Raw genomic sequence first — 27,590 nt, 5'->3', positions numbered from 1 at the left:
AGAGGGCTGAGCGACCAGGAGGCGGCTCGCGCTGGTTCAATTTTCACTTTATAGGCAGGGAAGCTAGGCCCCGCCCCGGAAATGCGTGTTCTAGCTTTCTGTGTGCTTAGGTGCCCGAGCTACTGAGGGTCTAAGTCTGGGCAGCCGAAGAGTGTGGTAGGTAACGGTCGTCAGCGCAAGGGTCATTTCGTCGCTGGGAAGGGACGGCCCTCGCCCGCGGTGATGGTGGTGAGCTATGCCCGTGGTCCTCAGGGCCGGGACCCGGGCCCAGCCCAGGCTCCTTTCGATGTGCTGTCTTTCGTTAGCTTCCCCGACCCGCACTCGCGGGCCTGTAGGGCTCTCCGACAGGGCGTGCTACCGGAGTTGGCCTGGAGCCAGTCCTCGCTTTGTTTTCTGGCTCCTCCCCTCCCGCCTCTCTCGCTGTCTCCGCCCTATTCTGTTTTCCCAAAGAATGTCTGAACTGGGAGGGATCGGAGGAATCCCCTAGCGCCCTCGTTTTGCCAGTGAGAAAACTGAGGCTTTTAGGAATTAAATGACTTGTCCAAGGTCACTATCCGTATTTTAGGGGCTAGGGCGAAATCCAGTTCAGTATACGAGCAGTGGCACTCACTAGACCTTAGTGTTTTGAAAACGTTAGCTTCCTACAACAGTAAATATTCCCTAGTCCTTTCTTAACCCCTCCATTTCTCCATCCTCCTCCAAAAAAAAAAAAAAAAAAATCCAATTCTGAAAACTCCTTGTCAGCTGAGCTTTCATGTAGGTAAAATGGGAGACAAAACAGAAGTCTCAAGTTAGTGACAGATTGAGTGGGGGGAAACGTTAGCTTATTTCAAGTTTTATTTTATCGAAACTTTTCAATGTCTTGAATTTTTTCAAAATCTAGTCTCTTTTGTACATCATTTTGTTTTTGGTTGTTTGTTCTTTGTTTTAATTGAAAATTAAACATTTTCTAAGTTAGGAATTAGTTTGGGATTTGTTTTCAGCTATGCCACCAACAAGCTTATTTACAAGCTTTCTTACAAGAAAGAGCTTACTTATCTGTTCACAGGTAATTTAGCAGTTAGTTAAATCTAAATCTGGATACATCCTAGCAAAAGGGAAAGCACTTAGAATCTTACCTGGCAATGTAATTTTTCACTAACAGTGATCTTTTATTGATTTTTAAGTTGTATGGCTTCCCCAAAATTTTGAATGCAGTTAAGGTGCATAAATTATTAGTTCTCCGTTGTGATGTGCAGTTAAAGTATTTTGGGGCTTCCAAAGTCAAAGTGCCTGGATTCAAATCCTGCCTTCACCACTTTCTAACTCTGTGCCTCAGTTTCCTCATCTGTAAAATACAAGTTGTTAGTAATACTTACGTAACAGTCGTTCTGGGAGTTAAATGAGATTGAAAAACTGAAAGTACTTAGCCCAGTATCAGGCATATAAGTGCTTAATAAATGTTATTATTATTATCATTATCCAAAGATTCATTAATAGAGGGTACATGGGGAGAAAATTGTAAAGTGAGTTCATCAGTATGACCTCTTGGGATTCAATAAGTAATATTAAGAGTAATGATATTGTTAATACATATTGTTGAAATTTAGTGCCCCTTCAGTTGGTAGACAGAGTGTTAAACTTGTTAGGCTGCTTGACAAGCAGATTTAGAAGAAAATGCCGTGTAAGTATTCTATATCTGAAAATAAATGTTGATGTCCAGGTTAGCAAGATGAACAAAGATGCGCAGATGAGAGCAGCAATTAACCAAAAGTTGATAGAAACTGGAGAGCGAGAACGGTAAGTAATAGATTGTGTTAATAAATTATATTTAACATTTTTAAGTTATAGTAACCTAGGAATCTAAATATCAAGGAGAGAAACTAATGTCAGTAGAAAGAACAACAGATGATTGAGATTACCAAACTCTTGCATTCCTAACATCTATAGAAGAGAATTTGCTCTGTTCAATATTGAAAGACTTGAAAGGGAGAGAATTGTGTGGAAAGATAAACAAGAAATTACTGTCCCTCAAAGAATGTATACTTTAATGGAGAAGAAAAGTACATATTCAAATAGCCACAATTGAAAACAGAATATTACCCAGGTTTAACAGAGACATGACAGATCCGGTTTCAATAACTAAGCTCTCTTATCCTCTGAGTAGCCAGATGTGCTAATCATACTCTCTTAGCACTCTTCTTTCTTCCCCTCATCTTTTGCTTCCTCCAGTTCATCTTTTACATCTTAATTTGGATATCACCTCTTCTAGGAATTTCTTCATTGTTTGTTCTGTCATAGCGTTTAATCACATTATATTGTAACCACCTACTTTGCTAGTTTGCATTCTCCAGTAGAATATATTCCTGAGATTGGAAACACCATTGTATGTCTAGCATCTAATGCTATGCCGGGCATGTAATTGGCCAAGTAAATATTTGAAGAAGAAACATGTTGGGAAGTACAAAGGAGAGACCAGGGAATTAAGAAAGGCTTCCTGGAAGCAGGGTGATACAGTGTATAATAGAAATATGTGTAAGGGACAGGAGGGATTCCTCGACTCTACCTGGTAGTTAAGATGATGAAGTGGGGTTTCACAGTATAGTAAAAAGCTGGGGCAAGAGGATTAACAGCTCTCTAAGCCAATAAAGAGGAGAAGACATTATAGGCAGGTGGAGCTGAATGTGCACAGCCACAGAGGTTGGGTAACACCATGATAATATTCTGGGAAACTGCAAATAATAAGAGAAAACTAGAGGGGAAAGTGTGAAGGTCGTGTGGCTGGAACAGTGGACAGGAGTCAGATCATAGAGAGGTCTTTTTATACCATGTAAAGAAGTATGGATTTTGTATGAGTCAGAATTCTTTAATTGAAAGTGACAGAAACTGAACTCAATATCTGACAGAAACTGGCTTAACCAGTGGAAATGTTTAAGCTTATATAACTGAAAAGTTCAGGGCTTGAAGATGCTTCAGACACCACTGGATCCACGCACTCCAAAATTGTGGCCAAGAATGTTTCCTTTCCTCTCTCATCTCTGCTTTTCTCCGTTGACTTTATTCTCAAATCAAGCTCTACCCATAAAGTGGCAGAGGTGGCCAGCAGCAGTTCAGAATTTATGTCCTACCATCTCAGACTACCTTCTTCCCAGTAGTTTCAGCAAAGGACTAGCCTGACTGCTATTCCACTTAGATAATAAGCCAGCTTTGATCAGCCCTGCCTGGGTCATGTTTCCATCCCTAGAACCCTGCCCAGATTACAGTGAGAGTGGTGGAGTTCCCTTCCCCCTTGAAGAAAGCAGGAAAGTAGGTGGTAGGGTTTTCAAAAACATCTGTTGCTGACACGGAGAGGAACATAAGAATAAAGAGTAACTACCATAACTAAGAAAATCCTGCAGCAATAGTAATAACAATAATTTACAAGTGGACAAATAGGTATATACGCCAAGAGGTGTGGAAGGATGTAAGCGAACACACCCAGCGGCAAATATAGGTTTGGGGGTAGGCATTTTTACATACTTGATTGTAGGTGTGGCTCATACAGAGCACACAAGGGGTAAAATCAGGGAAACTTCTTAGACATAACCAGACACCTCGCAGGATGAAGTTCCTAAGCTAGAAGACAAAAGACCATAGACTCAGGAATCTGTGTCAATTGGCACAACGTAGTACATAAAGTCAGTGTTCTGCATCCTACTTTGGTGAGTAGCATCTGGGGTCTTAAAAGCTTGTGAGCAGCCATCTAAGATACATCTATGGGTCTCTTCCCATCTGGAGCGAGGGAGAGTGAAGGAGACCAAAGACTCAAGGGAGCAATTAGTTCAAAGGACTAATGGACCACATGAACCACAGCCTACATGACCCCGAGACCAGAAGAACTAGATGGTGCCTGGCTACCACTACCAACTGTTCTGACTGGGATCACAGCTAAGGGTCCTGGACAGAGCAGGAGAAAATTGTAAAGCAAAAAAATCAAACTTACAAAAAAAAAACAAACTCACGGAAAAGACCAGGCTTGCTGGTCTGACAAGACACTGGAGGAACCCCTGAGAGTATGGCCTTAAGACACCGTTCTGACCTGGAAATGAAGCCTTTCCCAGAGACCACCTCCCAGGCAAACAGTAGGCACATAAGGTAAACAGTAACACCAGAGAGGAAAATACTCCTTGGAACAATCAGTTATGTGATTAGAAGGCAGAAGGGGGTAGATAATCAGGGCAAAAGAAAATGGGGAAAGCAGGGCAGAAATGGGGTGAGTGCTGATGTATTGTGGGGAATGAAACCAAGGTCATGAAATACTTTATGTACAAACTATCGAATGGGAAACTAATTTGCTTTGTAAACTTTGACCTAAAGCATAATTTAAAAAAATTGTTGCAGACTTTATCCTTGGGTGATGGAAGTCTTTAAAAGATTTTAAGAAAAGGAATGACTAGATCATATTTACCCCTTAGGAATCTTATTCTGGCAGTGTGGAGAATAGTCTTGGAGGGGCCATGATAGGTTGCAGGAAAATAACTTAGAAGATTATATCAGGTTAAAGATGAGCAAAAATAGAATGAAGAACTAGAAAGAAGAAGAAAAAGTAGGAGCGGCAGCTCTCCATATGAGGAAGAAAGCATCTAGAACAATGCCTTGGGTACTAAGGATAATACTGCCAATAATAATTTTATTATTATAGGAGATCATTTGTTGTTCCCCAGTTTTTGTTTTTTTCATTCATACAGCTCATAGTTACTGACCTACCATATGGCATGTTTTATCGAGGTGCTAGAGATAACAGTAGTAAACAAAATGGAAGTCTGCTTTAATAGAGCTTACATTCTACTGGGAGGAAACAGACGATAAATAAATGTGTAATATGTCAGGTAGTGATAAGTGCTAGAGTAAAAATTAAGCAGAGAATGATGGAGTGTTATTTTGGATAGGAAGGTTTCAGTGATGAGAAACCAGAGGATGTGAGGGAGTAGTAAGACCTCCAAGAGTCAAGATGCTGCCTGAGGCAGGAGCTTACCTGGCATTTTTGAGGAACAGGTGAAAGCTAATGAAACTGGGTGAGGGGAAGAGGCAAAGTCACAGGCATAGCTGGTGTAGGAGCAGATATTGTAGGGTCTTTGAGGCTATAGGTAAGACTTGGAATTTTATTCTGAGTAAATTCATAAATCACTAGAGGCTTTTAAGCAATGGGAAGGGGATTGAGTGTACAGGGGAAGAAATAGGTGACAAATTGGGAGGCTGTGGAACCAGTCCAAGCAAGAGAAGATAGTGGCATGAACTAAGGTAGTAATGGCATATGTGGTGGGAAACTTTTGGATTCTAGGTATATATTTTTAAACTGGAGCCAATAGGATTTGCTGTTGGATTGGATATGTGGTATTAACAAAAGAGGGAAGGATGCTGCCAAGGTTCTAGCCTCAGGAACGAGAAGACTGGAGTTTCCATTCTGAGACTGAAAAGAATCAAGAGTTGGGTTTTGGCCCTGAGATCGAAAGACCTGATTAAATATGGAGATGGAAATACCACACAGTGGATGTCTAAGAATATCGAAAGGGAAGCAGGTTTGCAGAGAAAAAGAATTAGTTCAGTTTGGGATGTGACATGTTTAAGCAAAGAAATTAGGTGGCTTAAGATCGAGAATGGAGGATTTGTAAGGGTGGATATGGCAAAAGGATAAGAAAGTACTGACAAGAAAATATTTGATTGCATCCATGATGCCATTAGTTGTAATAAACCACTATTTGCCACTAAGAAAAAGAGAAAACACTGCCAGTTCAATTATTATAGGCATGCCAGCTACTGAATTGTTAAGATGTGGGGGAAAGCAGTCTTAGAATCAATGAAATACCATAGTGTGTAATTTAGAAGGACTTGATGGGCTGGAAAAAGGGAGGGGGAGGTCTGTGAGGTTAGAGATATAACAGGACAATAAGAGAGCTAAAAGGATAAGTATTTGTGGTCAAAGAATGTGTTTTGGACTTTGAAGATTTCAGAGGTCCAACTCTTCCAAGTTCAACTAATACCCTGTAGAAGTTGTAAAAGACCCACAATTGTATATTTCTGTTGGTGAAGGGAAGTAGAAAAGTGGGTCAGAAGATCAGAGAGTAGAGCTTCTTGAGCATTATTGTAGCCCATCCAATTCATTTAATTTTACAGATGACGAAAATGAGGCCCAGAGCTTAAATGACTTAGATAGGTCAAAGAACTATTTTGTGATAGAACCAAGTTGAATGAAAGTTTTGTGACTGGAAGGCACAGGGTTTTTATTTAAACAGTTGAAACTTTTGCTTCAAACATCTCTAAGATGCACATTATTGTAGTCTAACTTGGGAACATTTCTTTTCTAACAGCCTCAAAGAATTGCTGAGAGCAAAATTAATTGAATGTGGCTGGAAGGATCAATTGAAAGCACACTGTAAAGGTAATCAGTTTAATTGAGAAGTTAAACTAATTCCATTGCTCTAAACTGGGTTGGTTTTGGGTTCACTAGAAAAAAAAATAATAGTATTTTTATGGTCTATCGCGTGCACAAGCATAAATTTAAATAAGTAGGAAATTGAATTTTGTAGTAATGGTTTCCTGTTTTCTGTGATATATATGTCTAATTCCTAATTATTATTTTCTTTGTATGTTTCTTAGATAAGGCAAGAGTGCTTGCATATGATTTTCTGTCTTAAAATATAGCATCCCATGTTTTTCAGTGTGCCTACTCAGAGTGAAACATTGGTATTTTTAGTATATTTTAGCTTAATAACAAATTGAGCACCTTATGGTTGGCAGATTTTTATAGGAATTATATCACTCTTGTCTTTAACAGTGTTACTCTGAAAATTTCATTAAAAACTCAGAGAATTACATTTATGTTTTAATGGAAGCTTCTTAAATTGTTTGGTATTGGTGATGATACCACTTGATAGAATGAGCCTCCTTTCTGGCTCAGCTTTTGGCATAATAGAATTCTGGATATTTTTAATGGATTTCCATTGTATTGTAATGGTTTCTACAAATAATGATAATAGAGATGGCTTATAACATTGAAAGTCAGTGTGGTAAATTAGTAAAAGCACAGACTTTGGAGTCATGCAGACCTTAACTGGTAAAGGGCTAGAGCTGGATTTCAACTTGTGTTTGAAAAAGTTATTTGATCTTTAAGTTTGTCTCCTCGCTTTCCCTGTGAAGTGGGAGAAATACCTAGTCCGTTAGGTTATTGTGAAGGCTAAAGTATGTAAAGCACCTAGCACATAATAGATGTCCAGTAAATGTTAATTTCCTTCTGTCTTCTAGTCTTTTGGCCTAGCCTGGAGAAAAGAGCAAAGGAATTGTTCTACATTTTAATTTTTGGCTATGAAATTATATTAGACTCAAATAATAGCTTTTTGTTCCTCAATGCATTTAAGACCTAGTAAGATTATAGTGAAATAAGATCTCCCCTGTTACAAGCATTTCCAAATGTTAAATTGGAACATTACAGTTCAAATTCATTCTGACTGTTACAGTTATTTGTTAAGTTGCACATTAATTAGCTGAGAAATGAATGGGCTTTTATTTATGTTTTTATCTGGATAATATGAAATGTGTTTATAAGATTGAATGAAATAGTCTTCATTAGAAAATAACGAAATCATCCTCTTTTTTTTTGAGGACCGGTCTATACTCTAAAAACATGATCTTAACCCTTCCTCTATGAAAATCTTTCTTACAGATAATGATTTTAAATGATATGATTTGTTTTTTGCTTTTGCATAAGAGGTAATTAAAGAAAAAGGACTAGAACACGTTACTGTTGATGACTTGGTGGCTGAAATCACTCCAAAAGGCAGAGGTACGGAATGTAAATTGTGTTGAAGGAAACATGGGCTAAAGACATGTTGTTGTTGTTTCTCGTTCAGATTTTCTTTTTATAAGGAAAAGCCCCCTTTCCAAAATTGTTTGGGTACTTGCATTTCCTCATGTAGGAAGAGTTGTAATTGTCTACCTGCCTCTCTAGCATGGTCTTGAGTAACAAATGAAATGATAGGTATAATATATTTTTGTACTATAAAACAGTATACAAATACAAGTTGATATTGTTGTTAAGATGGATAATTTTTTTAAATGGGATTTTGTAGAGGCAAATATTATCTGAAGCTAGGATTAACTTTATCAGATACAGCCTGTCTCCAAACTGTTTGAATATTTAATATTTCAAAGTTTTACTCCCAATTCCTGAGCCTTTCCTCTGCTATCTATTTCCTTATTAAAAATAAACCAAGCCCTCTTCTTGAATGTCTAATTAAGAATTTGATAGCCATTATTTTCATTTGTTTTGATAAAGTTCTTTTATGTAGTAATAAGTGGAAGCAAGTAAATTAGGTGGCCCTTAAGTTGTTTTCTTGCACAGAAATGATAAACCAACCCACTGCTGTCAAGTCGATTCCGACTGATAGCCACCCTATAGGACAGAGTAGAACTGCCCCATGAGGTTTCCAAGTCTGTGATCTTTATGGAAGCAGAATGCTACATTTTTCTCCCTCAGAGCGGCTGGTGGGTTCGAACTGCTGACCTTTAGGTTGCAGCTGAGCGCTTAATCACTACACCAGCAGGGCTTCTTCAGAAATGGTAAAAAGAGTTTCAATTTCAAATAAATTTGAAAATTATTACTGTAGAACACTTACGATTCCCTGAACTGCTACTAGCTGGGAAGAAGCTACAGAATCCCATTGTCTTTTTCAGCCATCTTGTTAGGCCTCTTGGCAGTGGAGATTATTATAGCTGTAAAACAAGATTTCAGGTATGTCTAAGGAGAATTAAAAAAACTTCAAATTTCTTGTTCTCCTTATGAATTTACATTTAAAAATAATTATCTCTGATTTCTTTTTCTAGTTTTCTTTTGTAAATTATACTTAACCTGGTAACATTATTTGGAAACTGGTTTTTGAGGTTAGGAATTGTTTTTGCTTCTCCTTCAACCCTTAGGTCTTAGACATTTCAATCTCATAACTACGCTGTTAGAGAATGGGCTATCTTAGTTATCTAGTGCTCTTATAACAGAAATACCCCAAGTGGTTGTCTTAACCAACAAATTTATTTTCTTACAGTTTAGGAAGCTAGAAGTCTGAATTCAAGGCACAGGCTCTACGGGAAGGCTTGTTCTCTCTGTAGACTCTCGGGAAAGGTCTTTGTCTCTTTTCAGCTGCTACTCCTTGGCTGTGTTTTTAGCTTTTGCATAAGAAGTAATTAGTGATCTTCATGTGGCATAGTATCTATCTTCCCCTATCTCTGCTTGCTTCTTTGCTTGCTTAATCTGCTCTTTTCTATCTCAAAAGGAGATTGACTTAAGCCACTCACTACATTAATACTGCCTCATTAACATGACAAAGAAAACCCATTCCTAAATAGGATTATAAGCACTATAAGTGTTAGGATTTATAACACATATTTTTAGGGGACACAATTAAATCCATAACATGGGTAAATGAAAGAGAAGTAAAAATATATTTATAAGTTCCTTTGTGTTGTTAGTCTTTATTGTCAAGAGTAGGCATACTTATTTTTATTAATTTACATAGAGTAAAACTGACCCTTTTTTTAATGGACAGTTCTATGATTTACCACCGGTATAGATTCAGGAGCCCTGGTTGTGCAGTGGTTAAGAGCTGGGCTGCTAACCAAAAGGTCAGCAGTTCAAATCTACCAGCTGCTCCTTGGAAACACTATGGGGCAGTTCTACTCTGTCCTATAGGGTCACTCGACTCAGTGGCAACAGGTACAGATTCATGTAGTTAACCACTACAGTCAAGGTACAGAAGAGTTCTATCACTCCAAAAAAAAAACCTCCCTCTAAGATATCCCTTTATAGTCATACCCTGCCCCTAACTCCAAGGCAGTTATCTGTTCTCCATCACCATAGTTTTGATTAAAAGTATTTTTAATATATGTATTGAATACATTTCCAGAGCATTTGAATCAGTTGTGAAGTCTTAATTTCTAGGCAGGCTTAAACTAAACATTTATAAAGGAGGGTATCCATCTTACTTGATTTGTGTACTTGTGTAATTCTTTATAGAAATGTTGAAATACATCTGAAATGTTCCATTTCCCCTGGATATATAAGCAAACACGTTAGAATTATACTTAATTCACCATTGTTTTATTTTTTAGTAGCCAGAAAAGGAGAAATAATAGTATAGATCTGTTAATTGATACTCAGTGTTAATTAAAATTTCAAAATGCAGGGGTTTGGGGGTTTGTTGTTTTTACATTTTTAGTTTACTGTTCTGAATAGGGAGCCCTGGTGGCACAGCGGTTAAGAGCTCGACTGCTAACCAAAAGGCCGGCAATTCAAATCCACCAGCTGCTCCTTGGAAACCCTGTGGGGCAGTTCTACTCTGTCCTGTAGGGTCACTATGAGTCAAAATCAATTTGACGGCAACGGATATATTCTGAATAGATAATACAATCACATGGTTGGTCCAGAATTTGAAAAGTAAAAATGTAACAAATATAACTACTGTTACAGTTTGTTGTGCATCTTTGCCAGTCACAGAGTATGTGCATTTGTTATTTCAATAAAATATTGCCAAATTACCTTCCAAAAAATGTTATGCCAGTTTATACTCCCACAAGCTAATATGAGAGTGCCTGTTTTCTCTGAGTCTCGCTGACAGTATGTTATTAAACCCTTTGGATTTTAGCTAATGGGATTGGTAAAATATGCTATCCCAGTGTAGTTTTAATTTTCATTTCTCTTCTGAGGTTGAACATCTCGTATGTTCAAGAACTTTTTTTTTTTTTTAATCTTTTCTGTGAATAGTCTTTATCTCCATTGCTCAGTTTTCTATTGGCCTGCTGGTCTTTTTCTGTCAATTTCAAGAAACTATATAGTATAGTAGAGAGATCAGCTTTTTTTAAGAGCGTTTCCCCAGTTTTTGTCTTTTGACTTTTGTATTGTGATTTTGACCAAGGTTAAGTTGTGTTTGAGTCAAATTCAGCAATCTTTTCCAACCCCTGTGTTTCAAAAGGCCTTCTTCACTCTAATGAATTTTTTTCAATGCTTTTCTTCTCAATGAAGTGCAGTGTGTTTGGGTGTTGGATAGTTCATTAAAATAATGTATTGCATATATACAATTTTTTCCAGATACATTTACCTATTTTTTATTGAAGCATGAGAGTTACTTATGAAATTCTTTCACTGGTAATCCTGAATAAAACTTTAAATCTCAAATTGACATCTATTCATTGGAATCCTCTTACTCTTCTATTTTTATTTTTTATATTTCAGCCCTGGTACCTGACAGTGTAAAGAAGGAGCTTCTACAAAGAATAAGAACATTCCTTGCTCAGCATGCCAGCCTCTAAGATTGAATTAGATTGTATTGTTTTGTGGTTTTATTTCTGAAAGTGAAACTTGCCATAAATTAGAAATCACTAATTTCCCAAAATAAAATCCTTTTTTGTATGATGGTATACAGTTTTCAGTAATGATGTATACATTGTATTGATTTTTTTCCCTAAATGTGTTATTTTAATAAATATCTCATGAATGAGTTTGAAGTTGCTTGGATTTTGGAATAAACAGGATTTTGTCTTTATTATTAATTCACCAGATTAGTTGACAGAAGTCAACAATTTTCTAGAGTTTAAGTATATATTTAGTATCTATAAGTCTCTGTTAAAAACTGAGGAGACCACAAAGAAATAAGCCTTTTCTGATTGTCTGGATATGGTTTATTTCTCCTTTGAATTCCCATAATTCTATAACATTTTAATGCCCCATCTTGTACTACAGTCATTTGTCTTATTTCTTATTTTGTTAGAAACTCTGAGGGTTAGAACTGGGTCTTACTCCTCTTATGTGCCTTTCATCATGACTCAAAGAATTTACCATCTAGTAGAAGAGTGAACATTTGCACATTGGCTCCACACCAGGCTCCTCCCATGTATTCTACTCTGAAGTGAACTTTGAAGGCAGAATCTTTCCGTTGCATCCCCACATACTATGGTCAAGAAAGAACTGAGTGGGAAATAACATCTACCCATTAGTGTTATTCTGACATCAAGATTGTCAAATCCAATGGACTCCTGACTATTCTTACGTGACCTCTGCTGGAAAATGAGAATGTCACCGTGCTGACACTTGGAACTTTCTTCCCACTCTTTGCATTGTTTCTTCCTGCCACTACAAGTTCCTTCTGTGTCTCGTGGAGTACCTTTTCTGTATGGGACTTAAATAATGGTGTTTCTAGTGCTCCCTCCTGGGCCTTCCTCCTGACTAACTGGATATACTTTTCCTGGATAAATCCCAGGAGACTTGGGTCAGACCATGGCTTCAAACACCAGCAGGTTGACAAAAGCTAAACTGCATCTCCAAACCAGACTTCAATCCAGCTGTTATGGATCTGCTCCCTTGGATGTCCCACAAGCACTTCAACCTGAACATAACTAAAATAGTGATTTTTTCCCCCCCAACATCTGCCACTGTTGTATTCCTTATCAGTGAATGGTATCTGCTAGACATGCATACAGATTACCTGAGAAGCTTGTTAAAATGCTGATTCTGAAGGTAAGTAATATGGCACAAGATTCTGCATTTCTGACAAGCTTCTAGTTGATACATTTACTGCTGGTTGAGGATCCCTTTAAATATAGAAACACTATAAATTATCGACTACCTGCCTTAACTGCCTTAGTCAAACCCAGATTGTTGCAGTAAGCTCCTAATATTTCCTTACTCTAGTCCCATACCTCCTCCATTATCTCTTCCATACTATTGCCTAAATGGCCTTACTAAAATTCAAATCGGGTCATTTTGTTCTCTACTTGAAGTTTCTCAATGGCGCTTCCTAGTTCACAGAATAAAATTCAAACTTGACACTTAGGCCCTTCTTTATCTGACATTTACTTATATCTAGTTAGTTTGAAAGGCCCCAAAGTATCAGATTGTTTCATCCCTAAGTACCTTTGAAACTCCAACCTAGAAAGCCCTTCACGCCAGTTTATCTAATTCCTATTTAACCCTTCAAAGTTCAGCTCAAGTTGCTAAAACATTCTGACACTCCCCTGTCTAGTTTAGATTCCCCTCTTCTGTTTTTCATTGAGAAGCACCTGTGCCTAATTTCTGTAGCACAGTGGTTCTCAGTCGTGCATCTCCTGGAGAGGATAGGAAATGACTTTTGACTTCGTATTCCCAATTCATCATCTAATTGCTCAGCATTCTCTGAGAAGTAACTATATTTGTGGATGAACGGGTGAGAGTATGCATGAATACACCAGTGATAAACATGGGAGCGCAAAAAAAGTAACAGTTCGATGTAGTTGAGGGAAGGTTTTGCATTAATTTTTTTGCTCACTGTTAGACACAATTTCATCTTTCTGCTGAATTTAAATTTTAAAAGTAGTGCTTGTACCCTGGGCTTAATTGTCTAAAGCTTTGAACCTGAGGCAGACACAATCACAAAACCTACCCAAAAGAGTTTGTTTCAATTCACCTAATATAAAGGAATGATAGTTATCATTGTGCTCATTATCAAAAAAAAAAAAACAATTTTACATGATAGGCAATGTTAGAAATAGGTAGTTCTTGTTTCATGGTACTGTATATGGAAGCAAACCAAAAATTGCTTCTAGAGATGATATTTTAATACCTCAAAAGAAAATATTAGAAAATGAAATATCGAGTTGCTAATGAAACTATTTTAAAATGCAACAAAGACCAGATGGATTGACAGTACTTCATAGCAATTTAAAGTAAAGAACATAGCTTTACCTTTAAGTTTTTTTGACATCTTGGAAATGTCTTGGAGTTTGCATACAGAACCATTAATATCTTTCAAATAAACCACCTTTATGAACATAATGACTCACATCTTTGATTTACATGAATTAGGAATACATTCTTTAAAAATCATGCACCCTTTCATACTCAGTGTTGAAAATTAAATAGATTACTGTTACAAGACTGTGCTGGGTGAGTAAAATACTAATTAGGATTACTGTAAGCTTCTCTTGTATAGGATTAAAGAAGATCCAACTAAATCATTTATGTAATCACTTTGCTTTGGCATTGCAAGTGTATCATTTTGTTGAGCAGTGCCAAGCCAGGGCCTGGGTGATGATGGAGATTGGTAATTGGATATGGAACTTTTCACAACTTGATAAAAGTTTCCATCCAACTCAAGAGAATTGTGACAGCTGCCTAGTAGTTAATGTTGGAAATGATCCCGTGTGTGTGTGTGCATGTGTGTGTTTTCACCCTTCTTGAAAATGGCTATCTCGTATTACTCAGTGACTTCATAAAACCCCTTATATTTACCATTAGAATCCACACAAAAGTCATTGGATGAATCTACCAAGAAAACCAACAGAGACAAATCAGACAATTCTGGTTCTAGTCTCATCTGTGATACGGAATTAACCAGGTAAGACTGTCTTCTGCCTCAGTTTCCTCATTTGCATAATAGAGCTGATAATGATGAACTAGCAGGAATTAGAATAATCAGTAAAACTATAAACACTATTAATAGGGTAATCTGCAAAAGCAATATAGATTCTATATAAATAGATTCATGTCATTACTTGAAACAAGTCGTTGAGTATTTGTTTTCTAGATTTATATAGATACGAATTATACTTAAATGGAATATGGGTGCTCTTATTTTTCAGGAGTTTCTAAGTAATATTAATTACCATGAGAATATCTACAAAAATAAAGATGACCAACATGATTTGAGTAGAATTAATGTCATTATAATAGCATTTAGCAGAGAGGTTTGAAGTTATCTATAGACATTTTTGCCCTCATTCTATGTGAACTCTGTATGACATTAATCTTTTGATCGTCAATGCCTAACACAGTAAGTACCTGATGAATTCTTTCAAATGAATGAATAAAAGGCAACAGAGAAAGAAATTTAGAATGTATCTACTTATTCTGGACTTTATTTTTAGGTATTCTGGTTATCACCACCAGGGTGCACTTGAAGCCTGTATTTTGGTCCTCTCTGGGGCCTTCTGTAACTGAATTGTGTGACATTTTGATATGCCCAATTCTAATTCAGACTAGCCGGCCTTTTTAAGATGAAGGTGTTATTTATTTAAAACTTAACGTAAAAAAAAATTAATGTAGCTTCAGAATGTTTCTGGTATAAATTAAGATGAAGCTACAGTGAGATGTAGATACTGTTTTGCTGGGATCATTTTCTGAAGCCAGTTCAGTAATTCACCAGTGAATTGATTTAAATATCAGACAATTACTGAAATAGTCCTATTTGAACTACTTCATTAAAAAAAAAAAAGCACAGTAAATTCTTGATAGTGAAATAAAAAATAATTTTCAGTGTTTACCTGTCATTATGTTCCTTTCTCATCAAGAACCTTTTTAAAGGGGAATAACATTCATATTTTCCTTTTTCATACTGTTACGTCACTTTATTTTAAAAAAAAAAAAAAAAAGTATAAAAAGAGCATTATGTAGCACCAAATCCCTGTGGACATTCAGTGAAGGTTGGCTTATGATGACAATGATGAAGAAAGACTATGAATGAAGGCAGATAGAATCTGCACTCATGGTGCAATGCTGCTCATAAAATAGTTTTGAGTACAGGAGCTGGTGCCATTATTATGACCTCCATAAGTGTTTGGCCTCTGTGCCTAAGATCATAGAATCAAGTGATAATAAATGGCTTTTAAATTACTGTACACCTTCTTACCCTAAAAATTTTTGCTGAGGGGACACTTTTGAGAATTTATTCTTTCTAGACAACTACTTGTATAAAGTTGGGCTTTGACAGGATTAGAGCCATAAAGTAAAAATCAAAAATTAAAATAAACCGGTTGCCATCAAGTTGATTCCAACTCATGGTGACCCCATGTGTGTCAGAGTAGAACTGTGCTCCACAGGGTTTTCAGTAGTTGATTTTTCAAAAGTAAATCACCAGGGCTTTCTTCCAAGGCATTTATGGGTGGACTCAAACCACCAAGCTTTGGGTTAGTAGTGGATGAGTTAACTGTCTGCCCCACCCAGGTACTCCTGGAATATTTAAAAAATTATGAGAATTTTGAGCACTCCTCTTATCAGGCATAACATAAGTCAAGGTTATGGTAAATGAACACACCTGTGTAACAAGCGCTCCATCAGGAACTAGATTATTGCCAAAGCATTATTCCAGAATCCTCTCTCTCGTCCTTTGCTAGTCAATATCATTTCCTATCCCTAGGGGTAACCACTACGCTGACTTCTAACACCATAAACTTCTTTTGCCTGTTTTTTTTATTTGCATGTTTTGTTTTTAATGCACAGGAAAGTTCTATATTCTTTGTTTTTTTTTTAACTCCCTGTTCCTCCCATCCCCAAAGCCTAACTACTCATCTTCTTTTGTCGATGGATTTGCCTATTTTAGATATTTCATATAAGTGAAATCATACAGTATTTGTCCTTTTGTGTCAATCTTATTTTACTTAGCATAATGTTTTCAAGGTTCATCCATGTGGTGGCATGTATCAGAACTTCATTTCTCTTTATAGCTGAATAATACTCCATTGTATGTATATACACATTTTGTTTATCCGTTCTTCTGTTGATGGGCACTTGAGTTGTTGCTGTGTTTTGGCTGTTGTGAATAATGCTTCAAAGAACATTGGTATACATGTGTCTATTTGAGTCCCTGCTTGCAAGTCTTTTCGGTATATACCTAGGAGTGAAATTTCTGGGTCATATAACATGTGATTCTATATTTAACCTTTCTAGGAACTGCCAAACTATTCTCCGTAGAAGCTACATCATTCTACATTTCCACCAGCAATGTCTGAGTGTTCCGATTTCTCTATATCCTTGCCAGTACTTGTTATTTTTTTTCCTATTTTTGTTCGTTTTTGTTTTTAATAATAGCCATCTAGTGGGTGTGAAGTGGTATCTCATTGTGGTTTTGATTTGCATTTCCTTGGTGGTGTAGTGGTTAAGCACTCGTCTGCTAACAGAAATGTCAGCAGTTCAAATTCACCAGCTGCTCCGTGGGAGAAAGCTGTGGCAGTCTGCTTCTGTAAAGATTACAGCATTGGAAACTTTATGGGGCAGTTCTACTCTGTCCTGTGTAGTCGCTATGCGTCAGAATCGACTAGATGGCAATGGGTTTTAATGGCCAATGATCTTGAGCATCTTTTCATGTGCTTATTGGCCACTAGTATATGTTCTTCGGAGAAATATCTATTCAAATCTCTTACCCATTTTTTAATTGGTCGTTAGTCTTTGTGCTGATGAGTTTTAAGAGTTCTTTTATATTCTAGATATTAAACCTTTATCTGATATATGGTTTCCAAATATTTTCTCCCATTCAGTAGGTTGTCTTTTCACTTTCTTGATAATGTCCCTTCATGCACAGAAGTTTTTTATTTTGATGAAGTCCAGTTTGTCTATTTTTTTTTCTTGTTGCTCATGCTTTTGGTGTCATATCTAAGAATCCATTGCCTAAAAGAAGGCCCAGAAGCTTTACCCCTGTGTTTTCTTGTAGTTTTATGGTTTTAGCTCTTATGTTAAGGTCATTGATCCATTGGGAATTACTTGAGTCCTAAAAAAGCCTGCATGATCTTGCCCCTGATTATCTCTCCAACCTCATCTCATACTCCCCTCAACCTCACGTGCTATTTTCAGTTACACTGGCTTTTCTCCCCCTTTCCAGTTCTTAATCATTCCGTGTTTGTTCCCTGCTTAAAACGATTGCTCTAGCTGTTTCCTCTGCTGGTACATTCTTACTTGAATGTAAGCTCTATGAGTGCAAGGACTTTATATGTCTTATTTATTGATGCATGTCTATTACCTAAAGCTATTTCTAATACATAGAGTCATTAACAAATATTTATTAAAAGAATGAATAAATAAATACATGAATACATGGATGTTTCCTAGATGCTGAAAAGTATAAATTAAAAGTAATATTTTACTTGAGTTTATTCCAGCTGAATTTACTACACCTAAAGATTCTGGGCAGATACTAGGTAAACAATAAATTCTGTGTTGATAAGCTAGATACGATCATTATATTATTCTACCTATTTTCAAACTAATGTTGTGTTGTTGTTAGGTGCCGTTGAGTTGGTGCCAACTCATAGCCACCCTATGTACAACAAAATGAAACGCTGCCTGGTCCTGTGCCATTCTCACATTCATTGCTATGTTTGAGCCCATTGTTGCAGCCACTGTCAATCCATCTCTTGAGGGGATTCCTCTATTTCGTGGACCATCTACTTTACCAACCATTATTACAATATTGTATGTAGTACATAGTACACTGGTGGCCCAGTGGTTAAGTGCTTAACTGATAACCAAAAGATTGGCTGTTCAAACCCACCAGTCGTTCTGTGAGAGAAAGATGCGGCAGTGTGCTTCCATAAAGATTACAGCTTTGGAAACCCTATGGGGCAGTTCTACTCTGTCCTATAGGGTCGCTATGAGTTGGAATCAACTCAGTGGCGGTGGGTTTAGGTTTGTTTGTTTGTTTTTGTTTATTTTTATGTAGTAATTATTAAAGATGTAATTAGTATGCTGCTGACAGTGTCATCTTTGTGTAAAAATCCCTTGCCGTCGAGTTGATTCCAACTTATAGTGACCCTAAGGACAGAGTAGAATTACCCCATAGGGCTTCCAAGGAGCTGCTGGTGGATTCAAACTGCTGACCTTCCAGTTAGCAGCCAAGGTCTTAACGACTACACCATCAAGGCTCCTATCTTAGTGTGGGTGAATTATTTCAAAGCCTACTGAGTAAGCTTCTGTCCGGAGGCAAGATGAGAAGGCAGAGGGTCAGGAGCTAGTTAAATGGACATGGGAAATCCGGGGTGGAAAAGAAGAGTGTGCTGTCACAGTGTAGAGAGAGAAAGTAGGGTCACATAACAATGTATGTATAAATTTTTGTATGAGAGACTAACTTGAGTTGTAAACTTTCACTTAAAGCACAATTAAAAAAAAAAAAAACCTACTGAGTAAAAAAAATACAAGCTTTACTAAAGCTGCCTACTCCATTCCTGCACTTGTGTACCTCCAAGTAGCTGGAGAAAAAACACTACCATGCTGACTGGTTTCACTTTAATTCAAGACCAGGAACCTTAACTCCTCCCAAGCAATTACATTTTTTTCCCCTGGCCTATTAACTATCCAACTGGGGAATTGTTCCCATCTCTTCTCCAGCCACTCAAGCCTCTGCTCCTTTACACACCAGGCACACTCCCTCCTCATGGCCTTGGCGCTTGTTCTTCCAGGTGCCTGGAATGTTCTCCCAGATGTCCACGTGGCTAAGTTGCTCACTTCCTTTAGGTCTTTAGGTAAAATTCACCATTTCAGTGAAGCCTTTCTGGTCATCCTATGTAAAAAATATCATCACTCCCAACACACACAAATACACACACAATTTATATTGCTCCCTGTTTTATTTTTTCTCTTGAGCATATATTACTTTTTAATATATTATATATGAGACTCGTTTATCTTGTTTAGTGTCCATCTTCTTTAAGAATGTAAGATTCGTGATGACAGGAATTTTTTTTTTTTTAATCACTGCCATATTCTCAATGCTTAGGACATTGAATATTTTGCTGGATGCAAACTATTCTTTTTAAATAGTCCACTTTGTTCATCATCTCTCACAATTCAGTCTAGTTTCAAAATCAAACAACAGCACACAGCACAAGTTAAGTGAAACATTCACAAGTTAATTCCTTATTCCCTCTGATTCTGCAAGAGAGCCTACCAACCCCTTATCACTTTCTCATTGCTTTTAAATCAAGACATCAAAATTTTAAAACATTTTAAAAAATTTCACTGAGTAACCAAGATCAAGGGAGTCCCTGTGTGGCACAAATGGTTAAGCACTTGACTACTAGCCGAAAGGTTGGAGGTTCAAACCCACCCAGAGGCGTGTTGGAAGACAGGCTTGTTGATCTACTTCTGAAAAGTCATGGTGTTGAAAACCCTATGGAGCAGTGCTACTCTGCACACGTGGGGTCATCACAAGTCAGAATCGATTCTACATCAACCAACAACAAAAACAACCAAAATCAAACAATCTTGTTAAAGCCAAAATCAAACAATCCTGTTAAAGCTGCTAAATATTTCTGTTAAACTACAGTCATTTCATTTGGTAAATTTAGCAAATTGGTCATTCACTAAATTGATCATTGACTAATTGACTTCAGGAATGTTGATTTTCAGCAAATTAGCCTGCTTTCCTATCTTGTAATAACTAAATTTCTTAAAGAACCAAATCTGTAATTTGCGTATATAGATTTTTAATCATTTCTTGTTAAATGAATGAGCATCTTTAACTGATTTATCCCTTTAAATAGTGCTTAGTTATATGAAAATAATTATATAATTACTATTTTCTGCAAAAAAAATTATGAAATAAATAATTTAACCCAATTCTAACAACATTATTTTCTTTACCCCAACTAGATAATTTACTAGATAAAAGCCCCTCAAGACCAAGGACTAATTTTATTTACTTATTTTGGAGTTCTTTCTTTTATTTCTTCTCTGTCCGCTCCCAGTTAGAGTTGCCAGATTTAGCAAATAATAATACAGTATACTCAGTTAAATTTGAATTTCAGGTAAACAGCAAATAATTTTTTAAGTAGGCCCTAAATGAAGCCCTGGTGGCGCAGTGGTTAAGAGCTACAGCTACTAACCAAGAGGCTGGCAGTTCAAATCCACCAGCCACTCTTTGGAAACCCTATGGGGCAGTTCTACTCTGACCTATAGGGTCGCTACGAGTCAGAATTGACTCAATGGTAACTCTTTTTTTCCTGGGGGGAGGTGGAGGGTGGAAGGTAGGGGGTGGTTAGGCCCTAAATATTGCATGAGACATACTTAAACCAAAAAACAATTTATTGTTTATCTGAAAAATCAAATTTAGCTGAGTAGCCTGCTTTTATCTGTCATCCCTACTTCCAGCCTCTACCCCTCCCCAACTGCCAGCAAGTACTTAGCACAGAGCTAGGAATGCAGATGGCCCTGTATGGATGGGTGAGTGGGTGGGTAGTGACTTTGGACATGGAGTTTACTAACATAGACAGATCTTTCAAGAAATTTAATAACAAATAAATTTGAGACTTAGCCTTAATAGAAAAGATGATAAATGTTTTTTTGGTTTGTTTTTAGTTTTTAACAAAGGATTTCCATCTAGGGGAAAGGAGGAGAGGGAATTAATTACAAGTGTGATAAGAAGAAAGATAGAGCAATACCTGGAGAATGAAGAGCTCACGTGGGTAATCAGTCATTTCATGGAGGAATACTACTTCTTCCTGAAAGAGAAGAAAAAAGAAAAGTGGAAGAGTGAACAAGGAAAATTTAAAACTTTTTACTTATGAAAATTTTCACACATACAGAAGAGTGGAAAGGATCATGTTGTGGTGATGTTGTGTATCGTCAAGTCGATTTCAGTGACCCTATCAGAAAGGATCATGTTGTTGTGTTGTTGTTAGGTGCCATTGAGTAGATTCCGACCCATAGCGACCCTATGCACAACAGAACGAAACACTCCTCAGTCCTGTGCCATCCTCACAATCATTGCTATGCTTGAGTCCATTGTTGCAGCCACTATGTCAGTCAATTCATCTCGCTGAGAGTCTTCCTCTTTTTCTCTGACCCTCTACTTCACCAAACATGATGTTCTTCTCCAGGGACTTATTCCTCCTGATAACATGTCCAAAGTATGTGAGACGCAGTCTCGCCATCCTTGCTTCTAAGGAGCATTCTGGCTATACTTCTTCTGAGATAAATTGTTCCTTTTTTTGGCAGTACAGGGTATATTCAATATTATTCCCCAACAACATAATTCAAAGGCATCAATTCTTCTTTGGTCTTCCTTATTCATTGTCCAGCTTTCACGTGCATATGAGGCAACTGAAAACACCATGGCTTGGGTCAGGTACACATTGGTCTTCAAGGTGACTTCTTTGCTTTTTAACACTTTAAAGAGTTCTTTTGCAGCAGATTTGCTCAATGCAATGCTTTTTTTTGATTTTTTGACTGCCGCTTCCATGGGTGTTGATTGTGGATCCAGTAAAATAAAATCCTTGACAACTTCAATGTTTTCTCCATTTATCATGATGTTGCTTATTGGTCCAGTTGTGAGGATTTTTGTTTTATTTATGTTGAGGTATAATCCATACTGAAGGCTGTAGTCTTTGATTTTCATCAGTAAGTGCTTCAAGTCATCTTTACTTTCAACAAACAAGGTTGTGTCATCTGTATAACACAGGTTGTTAATGAGTCTACCTCCAATCCTGATGCTCCGTTCTTCTTCATATAGTCCAGCTTCTCTGATTATTTGCTCAGCATACAGATTGAATAGGTATGATGAAAGGATACAACCCTGACACACACCTTTCCTGACTTTAAACCACGTGTATCCCCTTGTTCTGTTCAAACCACTGCCTCTTGATCTATGTACAGGTTCCTCATGAGCACAATAAAGTGTTCTGGAATTCCCATTCTTTGTAATGTTATCCATAATTTGTTATGATCCACACAGTTGAATGCCTTTGCACAGTCAATAAAACACAGGTAAACATCTTTCTGATATTCTCTGATTACAGCCAGGATGCATCTGACATCAGCAATGATATCCCTCATTCCCCATCCTCTTCTGAACCCAGCTTGAATGTCTGGCACTTCCCTGTCGATGTACTGCTGCAGCTGCACAGCAAAATTTTACTTGCGTGTGATATTAATATTGTTCGATAATTTCCGCATTCAGTTGGATCACCTTTCTTGGAAATAGGCATAAATATGAATCTCTTCCAGTCGGCTGGCCAAGCAGCTGTCTTCCAAATTTCTTGGCTTAGAGGAGTGAGCACTTCCAGCACTACATCTGCTTGTTGAAACATCTCAGTTTGTATTTCTGTCAATTCCTGGAGCCTTGTTTTTCACCAATGCCTTCAGTGCAGCTTGGACTTCTTTCAGTACCATAGGTTCCTGATCATATGCTACCTCCTGAAATGGTTGAACGTCAACCATTTCTTTTTTGTAGAGTGACTCTGTGTACTCCTTCCATCTTCTTTTGATGCTTCCTGGATTAATATTTTCCCTGTAGAATCCTTCAATATTGCAACTCGAGGCCTGAATTTTTCCTTCAGTTCTGTCAGCTTGAGAAATGCCAAGCATGTTCTTCCGTTTTGGTTCTCTAACTCTGAGTCTTTGCACATGTCATTATAATACTTTACTGTGTCTTCTCAAGCTGCTTTTAGAAATCTTCTGTTCAGTTCTTTTACTTCATCATTTCTTCCTTTCACTTTAGCTACTTGATGTTCAAGAGCAAGTTTCAGAGTCTCTTCGGACATCCATTTTGGTCTTTTCTTTATTTCCTGTCTTTTTAATGACCTTTTTCTTTCTTCATGTATGATGTTCTTGATGTCATTCCACAACTTGTCTTGTCTTTGGTCATTAGTGTTCATTGTGTTAAATCTATTCTTAAGATGGTCTCTAAATTCAGGTGGAATATACTCAACGTTGTACTTTGGCTCTCGTGGACTTGATCTTATTTTCTTCAGCTTCAATTTGAGCTTGCATGTGAACAATTGATGGTCTGTTCCACAGTCGGCCCCTGGCCTTGTTCTGACTGATGATATTGAGCTTTTCCTACATCTCTTTCCACAGATGTAGTTGATTTGATTCCTGTGTATTCCATCTGGTGAGGTCCACGTGTATAGTCACTGTTTGTGTTGGTGAAAAAGGGTATTTGCAATGAAGAAGTCCTTGGTCTTGCAAAATTCTGTCATGCAGTCTCTGGCATCGTTTCTATCACCAAGGCCATATTTTCCAACTACTGATACTTCTTCTTTGTTTCCAACTTTCACATTCCAATCACCAGTAATTATCAATGCATCCTGACTGCATGTTCGATCAATTTCAGATTGCAGAAGTTACTAAAAATCTTCAGTTTCTTCAGCTTTGGCCTTAGTGGTTGGTGTCTAATTTGAATAATAGTTGTCTTAACTGGTCTTCCTTGTAGGCGTATGGATAGTATCCTAACACTGACAGCGTTGTACTTCAGGATCGATCTTGGAATGTTCTTTTTGACAATGAATGCAACACCATTCCTCTTCAAGTTGTCATTCCCAGCGTAGTAGACCATATGATCGTCCAATTCAAAATGGCCAATACCAGTCCATTTCAGTTCACTAATGCCTAGGATATTGATGTTTATGCATTCCTTTTCATTTTTGACAATTTCCAATTTTCCTAGATTCATGCTTCGTACATTCCACGTTCTGATTATTAATGGATGTTTGCAGCTGTTTCTTCTCATTTTGAGTCATGCACCATCCATTGAATGAAGCAAATGAGGGTCCCGAAAGTCTGACTCCATCCACATCATTAAGGTCGACTCTACTTTGAGGAGGCAGCTCTTCCCTAGCTGTAGTTTGAGTACCTTCCAACCTGAGGGACTCGGCTTCTGGTACTTTATCAGACAATGTTCCGCTGCTAATAATAAGGTTTTCACTGGCTAATTTTTTCAGAAGTAGACCACCAGGTCCTTCTTCCTAGTCTGTCTTAGTCTGGAAGCTCCGCTGAAACCTGTCCACCATAGGTCACCCTGCTGGGATTTGAATACCAGTGGCATAGCTTCCAGCATCACAGCAACATGCCAGCCACCACAGTACGACAAAATGACAGATGCTGGGGAAACTTCACCAGAATTCCATTGAATTGAAAGGCAGTGGAGAGGATAAGAAGGAGCCCTGGTGGTGCAGTGGATAAGAACTCAGCTGATAATCTCAAGGTTGATGGTTCAAGCTCACCGGCTGCTTCCTGGGAGAAAGATGTGGCAGTCAGCTTCCATAAAGATTACAGCCTTGGAAACCCTACTGTGAAGTTCTGTTCTGTCCTATAGGGTGGCCAGCGTCTGAATCAACTTGATGGCAGTGGGTTTGGTTTTGTTTTCTGGAGGGGATAAGAGCACTTGCTGTGGAGTCTATTTGAATCCTCAGTGTTTGGCCATGGACAAGTTACTTGACTGACCTCTCCGGGCTTGGTACAATGGGGTAATACTAATGGTCCTTTTTGGAATATTGTGAGTTGACATCCTTAAAGTACTGGGCTTACTGTTTGGTATGTGCCAAGAGATCAATAAATAATAGTGTAACTGTCAGTTAAAGCGGTAGCACAAACTTATATGACTGAAATAGGAAACGTGGGGTTTGTGTATTAGGTGGATTTATAGGCCCATCTGAAGGTGATTGATAACCAAGGCAGACAAGCAAATGAAAGTACATAGGAAAAAGCAAGATCTATAGAGAAATTAACTTGACCATTGATCCCCCCTACCAAAAGGAGTGGGGCCGTTGATCCTAGGGGGCGGCCTGGATGCCAGTACCTAGGTTTGAGCGCTGAGACTGGATGATTATAGACTGGCCCGCAGCCAGCTCTGTTCTCTGTGAATCCTCAAGCGGGGAGGGAGAATGCAAATCCCAAACGCGCGCCCAAGAGCCGGGGCGGGGCGGGGCGGGTCTTTGGTGACCAAGTTCGCCTGCGCACGTGAGACAAGTCGGGCGCTGGAGCGAGTCGCCATCCCGCAGCTGAGCCCGAGCGCTGACGGCGGCTGCGAGCAGCTGCGTGGGCTTGGCGCGACCAGCGTCGCAATGGGACCCCTGTGGCTCTTGGGGGCCTGGGGCCTCTGGGGGCTGCTCCTGTGTGCCGCGGAGCCCCGCACAGGTAACCTGTCCGGCCGGGGCTCCAGGGGACAAGCAGGCGAGGACGGCCTAGATACCTCCCTGCCCCCGGGACCACCTGGTGCCTGCCCTGGGCCGAGGCCGCGGGTGAGGCTGCATGGCAATCCTGGGGACCTGGGGATCTAGAAGGCAGCACTGAGAGGGAGAGAGAGAGGGTGAGAAAGAGAGTGCTGTTTTAACTCATCAGTATTGCTGCTTGAATTATTAAACTTTTCCTTCCAAATGACTCAGTTGAAAGAAGACTGAAATTCGGCGGGGGCATGCAGCTTGAGTTCTCCTTCCCCCACACTTCTTGATCCTCTTTCTCCACTAAACGGAGGGCATCAATATCTACCTGTAGAACAAGCATGGGTGTTTGTAGTGCGTGTCAGTCACTTCCAAGGGCAGCTGCCCTGTGTCTTCAACTTAATACCCAGGAGAGAGCTGGGAAGAGACTGATGAGATAAGAAATTGGAGTTGTCCGTGGAAATAAGGGAGGAGGATGAACCTGAGATGGTTGAGGAGCAGCAGAGTCTGGAGACAGCATCCAACTCTGTTCTGGAGTTTCCTACTCTTGGCTGTGGGCTGCTAAGGCGTTAGAAATGCGCCCGCAGAAGGAACAAACTGGGAGCTTCTGGCAAATACAGACGGGAAGTACAGAGGGAGAGGGTCCGAGGGCTGAGACGGTGGTCTCCTTTTTGTTGGGGAGCTTTTGCTGTTATAAGTGAAGTCCACACTAAACTCCCTTCAGGCAGGAATGAATTATGTAACCATAATTTCCTTAATCTTTTCTCGTACATCCATTTCAAACCAATTAATGATTTATGTGACTTTTCTTTGAGTTTCCACTTAAATTTTTCCACCTACTTTGCGAATTGGTATGACTAATAATTACTAGTTCTGTACAGTTTAAGTAAATAATAAACTTTTTTAGCCACTGTATACGTGAGTTGTTTTAAAACGTTGCTTGCAGCTCTCCAGAGAAGCTGGCTCGCTCATGCCTGTTTGCATAGGCAGCATCGTCTGTCTAGAACTCTCTTCATCTCTTGGACTGTTGGTCCAGTCTAATTAATACTTGCCTCCAAGATGTAGCAGTGGCACCCTTTCTCTCAAGGAGCCAACATGCTCCAAGCAGCATGGGTAAAAAGTCCCTTCTGAGTCACCTATGGCCCCTGTGCTTGCTCTTCTGTTATTCTACTATCTAGGCTAAGCTTTTGGAAAGTTGGGGCCATGACTCGTTTTTATATTCCCAGGAACGTAACACAGTTTGTTGAGTGAATTAGTGACTTTAAATTAAGAACTCACAGCTATCAGGAAGCTAGAAAGATCCAAGAAATTTTCTTTCCAGAAGTACCACTATGTCACAGTAAACAGTTTCTTTTTAAAATACAACATTCCTCTTTGTACCTGAACTATTCTTTCAACCTACCTAGCATTGCATTTCTTATATGCTTTTATAATGACCAAATTTCTCCATAAAGGCATTATTTGCTGCTATGTGGGTTGTTAAACATCATTATGAACTGCAGTTAGTAGAGTACCACATGAAGTTAAGAGTTTAATGTTTTACAATATGATAGCTAAGAGTGATGACAAGCATGTCTTATTCCTGCTCTGTAGTGCCTAAGACAGAGCTTTGCACAAAGAGAGTATTAACTAAGTGCATAAACTAGTCCTATCAAATCATTGACTAGTAGTAAGGCAAAAAAATAAAACCTGGATGTATTTACTTTCAGTTCTATAATCTTTATGGTATTTTTCTCACAAAATTATAGTATTTGCTATAAAATTTGATGCTTAAAATAAAGTACTTAATGATTTTACCTCTGCTGTCTTTTAATATCTTTCAGATGGCTCTAAAATAATACCGAAAATCACAGAGACAATACCTAAATACGGCAGCATCAATGGAGCAACAAGGCTGACTATCAAAGGAGAGG

General features: G+C 38.4%; 2 protein-coding genes across 4 annotated transcripts in view; both read left to right on the top strand.

Moving 5' to 3' along the window:
- Positions 1–69: 69 nt before the first annotated feature.
- On the top strand, positions 70–27,582 carry ENY2 (ENY2 transcription and export complex 2 subunit). Of its 3 annotated transcripts, none has more exons than XM_004370686.2 (5): positions 70–156; positions 1,703–1,779; positions 6,327–6,397; positions 7,724–7,798; positions 11,237–11,501. In XM_004370686.2, exons 2-5 carry the CDS (start codon positions 1,712–1,714, stop codon positions 11,311–11,313), a joined length of 291 nt encoding a protein of 96 aa, XP_004370743.1. In that variant the 5' UTR covers positions 70–156; positions 1,703–1,711; the 3' UTR covers positions 11,314–11,501. The 3 variants fall into 3 exon arrangements, 2 of the variants coding, with proteins under 2 accessions (XP_004370743.1, XP_004370742.1); XM_004370685.3 differs by having other exon boundaries at positions 74–228; positions 11,237–11,518; XR_002823072.1 differs by lacking the exon at positions 70–156 and adding an exon at positions 27,501–27,582 and having other exon boundaries at positions 794–1,779; positions 11,237–14,372.
- PKHD1L1 (PKHD1 like 1) overlaps positions 25,537–27,590 on the top strand; it is a 194,385-nt gene continuing 192,331 nt past the window's right edge. Inside the window, exons 1-2 of the mRNA XM_023725912.1 lie at positions 25,537–25,654; positions 27,501–27,590. Of these exons, the coding sequence (XP_023581680.1) occupies positions 25,582–25,654; positions 27,501–27,590 (163 nt within the window). The 5' untranslated portion in view covers positions 25,537–25,581. The remainder of the gene's footprint in view (positions 25,655–27,500) is intronic.

This window comes from Trichechus manatus, unplaced genomic scaffold (genome assembly GCF_000243295.1).
Source record: "Trichechus manatus latirostris isolate Lorelei unplaced genomic scaffold, TriManLat1.0 scaffold00009, whole genome shotgun sequence".
In the NCBI taxonomy this organism is placed as follows: domain Eukaryota; kingdom Metazoa; phylum Chordata; class Mammalia; order Sirenia; family Trichechidae; genus Trichechus; species Trichechus manatus.
The sequence above is the reverse complement of the archived record's forward strand: the minus strand, read 5'-3'. Positions and strand labels throughout refer to the sequence as shown.

Coding starts and splice junctions, on each gene's coding strand:
- ENY2 (XM_004370685.3), top strand. Junction 1,780..6,326: donor GAAACTGGAGAGCGAGAACG/GTAAGTAATAGA, acceptor CTTTTCTAACAG/CCTCAAAGAATTGCTGAGAG. Junction 7,799..11,236: donor AATCACTCCAAAAGGCAGAG/GTACGGAATGTA, acceptor TTTATATTTCAG/CCCTGGTACCTGACAGTGTA.